We start from the raw sequence: 7863 nt of genomic DNA on the forward strand, positions 1-7863 counted from the left end.
AGAGAGGGAGGGAGGGGAGGAGAGAGAGAGAAAGGGTGGGAGGGAGAGGAGAGGGAGGGAGGAAGGGAGAGAAAGAAAGTGGTTTGAGACAGTGGCATGCTAGTGAAACTGTTGCTTTGGTCACTCATTAATTTCTTGGAAGTAAATACTAGAAAATTAAATTTTGGACTAAATAGATACTTAATCTGATTCAGATAGATGATGTTTGAGTGTACATGCATATCTGCTCTGGCTTTTTAAAAGATAAGTAGATGTGGCACAAGTTCTTCAGAGATCAGATCAGATTTCAAACCATAAACATTTCAGAATTTAAGCATCTACATTATTTTTCCTGCTTTTATTTGTTTTGTGTTTTTTCTTTCCTAATTAGATCTCCAGATCACACAAAATTTGTGGGAAGTTTCAAAACAAAACAAGACTTTATAGATTTGATAGAGGTGATTTACCGTGGAGCAATGCGTGGAAAACTCATTGTACGAAGTCCAATTGATCCAAAGAATATTCCCAAGTATGATCTTCTCTACCAGGACATTTAAATACCTCATCTGCAGAAGAATGAGACTGCTTATTCATAAGGCTGATTGTTCTGAGTCTTCTTTGAATGTGCATGCCACTGTCTTTAGGATCATATTGATCACCCACCCTCCAGGGAGACAGACATTCTGTCATTTGTTCCTTTTCCGAATAAAGTTATGTACATAAAGTAAGCTGATGAATCTCTGATTTCACCTGTCCAGGGCTGCAACATACTTTTTAGATTTAATCAGGACAACTGCTATACAGTGAGCAAGCCCTGGCTCCAAATAAATGCTTTGGGCTATTTATCTGTACAGATACATAAATCATTCTACTGGTTGTATATCCTATTAAAGAAATCTTAAGATCACAGTAGGTTTTTAAAATAAAATAAAATAAAATGAGACTAATTCCAAGCAAATGAACAACCAAAGTTCAAAAACACAAGGAATGCAAATCGTGCAGTTGACAAACTCTTCAGACCCGGTGCTTTATACCTGCTTCTGCTATATACTGATTTATTTATTCATAATTACAATTTACATAACGGGTTTTTTTAAGGATGACATTTTAATATAGTTTTTAAAGGAAAAAACAGGAGGCTGTCCACTGTTTTTTAAGAGCAAAGGTATACTAAACTTCAAAATAAACTCAATTGAAATAAGACATAAGTAATCAGGAATTAAACCTTTCATAACCTAATTGTAGCCATACCTAAATAAATTATGTCATAAATGAGCTGAGCAGTCTAAGGCAGTATACATCTTTTACAGCAGAAGAAAAAGAGGCATAAATCAACATACTTAAGTTTTCATTACTTTTTTGCTCCTTGTTGCAATAGGTGAACGAACAAAACGTTTTCTATTGCCAGCTTTCAGCCCATTCTTAAGATACTTGAAAATGGATTCTAGACTAAAGGAAGGTGCCAGACTATATTTTTCAGTCCCTGCAGAGACAATAGGGCAATCTACTTTCATAAGGCAGCCTACAGTCTTATTCAAAGGCTTACTATTTGATACCCACTCTCGACAGTGTTTCCATATCCATGCCTGTACCTGTGAATTGCCTTGTGTCTGGTGCATTGTGTGGTGTTTGGAGTCAATAAGTGCAACAGCATATACTTTGTTCATCACCTCCAAAGATCTCTGCATAAGCAAGTTGATGAAAACCAGTCCTCCATACCCATGGGCAATGAAAGCAACATTTCTAGCTGTGGTTTTTGAAATTAAGTGATCCCAAACATAGATGGTATGTTCTTCAGGACTACTGCTGTCTCGCTTTGGGACTACCCAAGGTAACTGCAGAGAATGAGCAGAACCTTCTTTCTCTGAGAGGTTTAAACTTTCTGGTTCCATTTTTTAGATCAATGAAATTATCATTGGGATTTAAAACAATCACACCCCAAGAGCACTGCAGAGCCATTGCAATGAATGGTATCTGTGATCCATGTTGGAGACCTTCATGAATTATGATCTTCTGTCCCCACTGACCTGCACGAGAAGTTCCTTGGTCTTGAAGAAGGACAACTAGAGTTGAGCAATTGGTTAATGCATTCTCACTCATAAAAAAGAAACTATGAAGTTTATTGTCTGGAGCATCTATTGGGATATACTTTTTTTGCAGTTTACAAGCCTTTTCCAAAAGTTCATATACATACTGAGTAATTAAGTGTCCAAGAATTTGATAGCGTTTGTGATTATTAGTATAAGAATGGTGATAATTGAAAATAAAAGGTTCATTGGTATCTTCGTGCCTAAGTTCACCATTTTTGTTAAAGTCATATTTGAGTTTTTCTGGACACTCTGAACCATTTATTAGTTTTTTGAAGCTCATTTCTTCATTTATTTGTAACCACTACAAATTGAAAGAAAAGATAATGTCAAACACATCATTTCTTAAGTATTTTCAAATTCTGATAACAAGGAAATTGTTGAAAACCCTAAACATGTGAATGTTCATACAGTACTGCTTTTTACCTGTTCAGGTTTGAGGATAATAAGGAGGATGGGGGAATGTGTGTGCTGCGCAGTGCATCTGGCCTAGGCATGATTTTAACGTCATATTGAAACATACTCAAACATGGGGAAAATGTTCCCATCATGGGGCAAATTATTTGTATGTTATTTGTATTAACATACAATTTTCTATTAATAATAATAAAATAAATAAAGTTTTTATTTATATCCCGCACCTTCCTTCGATCAGGGCGGCTTACAGTATAAAATTTAAAACAACAATACATACAATAAAATCCAAAATACATCACATATAAACAATAATAAAAAACACAGGCTAAAAGCCCCAAAGCCCTTCCTCTTGGCCACGAAAGAGGAGGGAGGCCCACAGGATTTTTAATCGGGGAATGCCTGTTGGAACAGGAAGGTCTTCAAATCCTTCCTGAATTGGGCCAGGGTGGTAGTCGAGCGGAGCTCAGTGGGCAGCGTATTCCAAAGGGCTGGGGCAGCAGTGGAAAATGTCCTCCTTGTGGTGGAGGACAATCTAGCCCCAGGCACCTTCAGTAGCTGCTGCCCAGATGTCCTGAGGGTGCGAGGCGGAATGTACGGGGAGAGGCGATCCTTTAGGTAACCTGGACCCAAGCCATTTAGGGCTTTATAGGTAATAACCAATGCCTTATATTGGACCCGGAAGCGAATAGGCAACCAATGGAGATCTTTCAACACCGGTGTTATATGGCTGGTCCTGGGAGCACCAGTGACCAGCCGGGCTGCCATGTTCTGAACCATTTGCAGCTTCCGAGTTTGATATAAGGGTTGCCCCAAGTAGAGTACATTGCAGAAATCCAATCTCGAGGTTACCAGAGCATGTACAACAGTTTCTAGGTCCCTCTGGGCCAGGTATGGGCGCAGCTGGCGAATAAGCCGAAGCTGATAACAGGTGCTCTTGACCGTCGCGTTCACCTGAGCAGTCAGGTGTAGCGACGAGTCAAGAAGCACCCCCAGACTGCGCACGGAGTCCTTCACAGGGAGCGTGACCCCGTTCAGGACAGGTGGAACCACCGCCATTCCTGGACCAGGGGAACCTATAACTAGTACCTCCGTTTTCTCTGGATTCAATTTGAGTCGGTTTTCCCTCATCCAGCCCATTACTGACTCCAGACAGGCCACGAGAGGAGAGACCCCATCCCCAGTCACTGCATCAGTCGGAGACATAGAGAAAATGATTTGGGTGTCATCAGCGTACTGATAACCCCGCATCCCATGTCTCCGGATGATCTCTCCCAGCGGTTTCATGTAAATGTTAAATAGCATGGGAGACAGAATGGCTCCTTGAGGGACCCCAGTTTTAAGGGCCCGCTCGTCGGAGCACACGTCTCCCAGCTGGACCATCTGGGACCTCCCAGAGAGGTAGGACCGGAACCACTGGAGCGCAGTGCCCCCGATTCCCACCTCTGCCAGGCGTCCCAGAAGGATACCATGGTCTATGGTATCGAAAGCCGCTGAGATGTCCAAGAGCACCAACAGGGACACGCTTCCCCTGTCGACGCTCAGACGAGATCATCGACCAAGGCGACCATGGCCGTCTCAACCCCGTAGCCCGCCCGGAAGCCAGTTTGAAATGGGTCCAGTTAATCCGTTTCATCCAAGACCGCCTGAAGCTGGATTGCAACCGCCCTCTCGATCACCTTTCCCAAAAATGGTAGCAGCGAAACAGGCCGATAATTATTATGAACCAGGGGGTCGAGGGAGGGCTTTTTTAACATAAAAAGACTAGCATATAAATGCTTATATTTAACAAAACAAAACAAGACTACACCTGAAAGCAAATTATTATTTTTAGGACACACACTTAAAGAAGTGTATCTGACATATCAACATTTTAACTTTCTCTTGCTGATGTATAATGGTAACACCTTTAGTTTCTCTCACTCTCTGCACTATCAGTTCCATTTATAGCTAAAAGCAATCTGATGCAGTGCAAGTAGTTGAACATTTTATTTCACTAAAGGATGGATGAGATTCTGTAGGGAGAGACAAGTTTTTACAATTTGTCATAACTACGTGTACCTGTGTGTGATTAAGAAACAAGAGATACCAATAGTGCAAAACTGAAGAAAGTGTAGTAGTGTATTCATTAGTTAATGTATTCCTCTGCACACTAAGGATTGTCAGTTACTGTTTCCTTAGCAGAATACAAGTTCATATTGAGCAGGACAAAAATTAGCAAAATAATATTAGCTAAAATGCCTAGAAGAGAAAGATAAGGATGGGTTAGAGAACAGGATTGTCTGTGTGATAAATAACAGAACAGGTCAAAGAGGCCTCCTCCGATATTCAAGATCTGTTTATTGCTCTTAAGGGGTGCCTAAATGTCTACATTGACCGAAATAAGGGATGACAGGCTGGGACAGTGATTGAAAACAATCCTGATAAGAGCTGTCAAAAATAGGTACCACGAGGGGTCCAAGATTGTATATGTTTTGTAGTCAATGACTGAAAGAGATGTATATGTTTATATTTTATGTATCCAATCAATGTATGGTTTACAAGTTCTTTGTCTAAAGTCCTATAAAAAGGTATGTTACCTGTAAATCAGGTCTTCAGACTTTGGGAAAATATTCCTCTGAAGCCAGCCGGTTAATAAACTGCTGACCTTTCATTCCCTTCTGATCTTTCTGGATTGTCTTTCCTGAAATATCTACAATAATATCTTATATTTAACCCACCAGTGAAGAATAGACTGGAGATGGGGTGACATGATCACACTACAGTTGGCCCTCTTTATACACGGATTTTTTATACATGGATTCAAAATCCTGGGGTTTGGTTCCAGGAACTTCTGTGAATAACAAAATCCGTGGATGCTCAAGTCCCTTTAAATACAGTGGCATTGCAAAATGGTGTCCCTTATATAAAATGGCAAAATCAAGGTTTGCTACTTGGAATTTATACTTTTTCTGAATATTTTCAAGCTGTGGATGCTTGAATCCGTGTATAAGAAATCTGTGGATAAGGAGGGCCAACTGTACTTAGATCTTAATGGACTCTCCCAGGCCAAAACCCTGAGACCTAGAGATGACCCTGTGTCACAGTAAACAGGGACTAATGATGTAGCAAGGGACAGGTCATGGTGATATTAAGTATGATACATTAAGCATCAAGCACAGTTACACAGTGTGCCATTCAATAAAAAGCACCAAATTTAAGGAGAAAATGTGTACACAGTTTTCAGCACAACACTCTGAGCCTGAGATTCCTGTTCTTTATCCCAAGAAGAGTGGGGATAATGCTTGATCCAAATGGGGACATAGCTTGATTTCTTGCTGATGAGAAAGGGGCGAAACAGACAGTAAAAAAAGCCAGCTTCCCAGTTGACTGGGGATGTGACGTTCAGACAGCAGCACACTCCCAGTCCGCCGGGAAGCTGCACGGCTGACTGCATGTGCAGTGGACCCACAGCATTTCGGCGGTGCAGCATTTACATATGCTGTACCAATGAAATACTGAAAAAACACCATGGCGGTAGCAAAGGTACCCTTTTCCCAGTAAAAAAGGAACAGCTTTTTGCCTCTCATTTTTGTGCTGAGAAAAGGCCATGTTGGGGGCACAGTGTGCGGTTGCTGTGGCCCCAACCGGGGAGCAAAGGGGCGGCAGCAAGCCACTCCTTACTCGCTGTCTGTTTCGCCCTACAGTTATCAGTGTGTCTTGTTCAGTATTAAGTATTGCTTCAGTTTAGTATTGTTCAGTAATTACTGTCATCCTGTTCCAAGAAAAGAGGATATTGTTACCGTAAACATTGACTCAAAGAACATACTTACATTCATGTTGCTTGGAAGTAAAAGCAAAGGCTTCTAGATAATTCAGTCTATTTTGCTTCAGAGATCTGTCTAAAGAGATTCAATTGTTGAATTGTAGATACATATATCTAGTCTTACCGTGATGGTAGTCTTAATCAGAGTATGTCAATTGAAGCAATGGGGATTACGTAAGTGTTGACTCATCCATCAACAATTTACTCAAGAAGGCTACTCTAGTTAGGAAAAGCAATGATATTTAGGCCAACTCAGCGTCTGTCATCATTGGCTATGCTGGCTTGGACTGCTGGGAGATGGCAGTTAAACATTTGGTGAGCCACACAATTCCCATCCTGGTCAAGGGACTTGCTGAAAACTACCTCAGTCTGTTGCTTCAACACAAACTGACCAGTTAACATTTGTAGGATCTGGCTAATATTTGGAAATGCGCCGATCACAGTAAATGCAAGTAGGATTTAGATTCTTGGATAAAAGTGTTTTTCCTTTATTTGTACTGTCCTGCTTCATATTTGTAACCTCTCATTTGGAAATCCTCACCATGCAATCCCAGGTGTATGTGGAGAGATGGAGAGATAAGCCAGATAACGGAAAGATAAGCCAGACATTTGGCTTCTAACTACTGACAGCCATGTATTTCTATGAAGACTACACGCATATACAAATAATTGCTAATTTTGATACTACTGCACTCATCCCTCCACATTTGTGGCTTTGACTTTTGCAGCTTTTATTATTCATGGATTTTATTAATATGTTCTCTCTAGGAATATCTAGGCCCTCCAGCACAACTCTACAGTCAACTTTAACCAAAAGTTAAAGGACCTGGAGATCCCTAGAGAGAAGACTCCACTAGGCATTTGTAGCTCCTCCAGCACAATTATATGGTCAACGTCTGGCAGATGTTGACCCCAGAGTTGCACTGGAGGACCTAGAGATTCCCAGAGAGGTGTTATTTCTGATTTTTCCACATTCACGGGGTCCTGTGCCCCTAGCCCTAGCAAATGCGGAGGGAAGAGTGTATACGTTTGCCCTCTCATTACTACTAAACAGTTTCCCACTGTTGGCGAATCTTGAAATAGTATTTCTTCAGTCTGATTTCTGAATAGATTTTATTATAGGCTAAAATGGCTGGCTGGCTTTCCTCGGTGCTCAAGGTTTCTTCCAAACAGAATTAATGATGTAGGAATTCAGAGAATGGTAGAATATAATAGCCATCCCTTCTCCAGTCAAAGGGTGTGCCTTGACACAACTAACTACAATACCCAGGATTCCCTAGCATTGAGCCAAGGCAGTTAAAGTGGTCTCAAACTGGGTTATTAATGCAAGCTTAGTTATGACACAGACTGAAGGTTCTGGAAGCTGCCTCTACAGTGCAGAAATAATCCAGTTTGAGACCACTTTAACTGTCCTGGGTCAACGCTAAGGAATCATAGGAATTGTAGTTTATTGTGGCACCAGAGCTCTCTGATGGAGAAGGCCAAATGTTTCACAAAACTATAGTTCCCAGGATTCCCTTACAGTATAAGCCCAAGGTTTCTACCATCAAACTGAAGAAATAGAAGGCTTATACTGAG

General features: G+C 41.0%; 2 protein-coding genes across 2 annotated transcripts; one reads left to right on the top strand and one right to left on the bottom strand.

The window, feature by feature from the left end:
- The first annotated feature begins 120 nt into the window (after nt 1–120).
- Nucleotides 121–707, top strand: LOC121927377 (thioredoxin-like protein 4B). Its single transcript, XM_042461161.1, has one exon. The coding sequence runs from the start codon at nt 252–254 to the stop codon at nt 534–536; it is 285 nt and encodes a 94-aa protein (XP_042317095.1). The 5' UTR covers nt 121–251; the 3' UTR covers nt 537–707.
- Nucleotides 708–758: 51 nt separating this feature from the next.
- Nucleotides 759–7021, bottom strand: LOC121927376 (putative protein FAM172B). Its single transcript, XM_042461160.1, is given in 3 exon segments — nt 759–1874; nt 1876–2370; nt 6293–7021. Coding segments are annotated over 3 exon segments (1056 nt in total). The 5' UTR covers nt 6299–7021; the 3' UTR covers nt 759–1319.
- Nucleotides 7022–7863: the final 842 nt, after the last annotated feature.

Source organism: Sceloporus undulatus, chromosome 3 (genome assembly GCF_019175285.1).
Source record: "Sceloporus undulatus isolate JIND9_A2432 ecotype Alabama chromosome 3, SceUnd_v1.1, whole genome shotgun sequence".
In the NCBI taxonomy this organism is placed as follows: Eukaryota; Metazoa; Chordata; class Lepidosauria; order Squamata; family Phrynosomatidae; genus Sceloporus; species Sceloporus undulatus.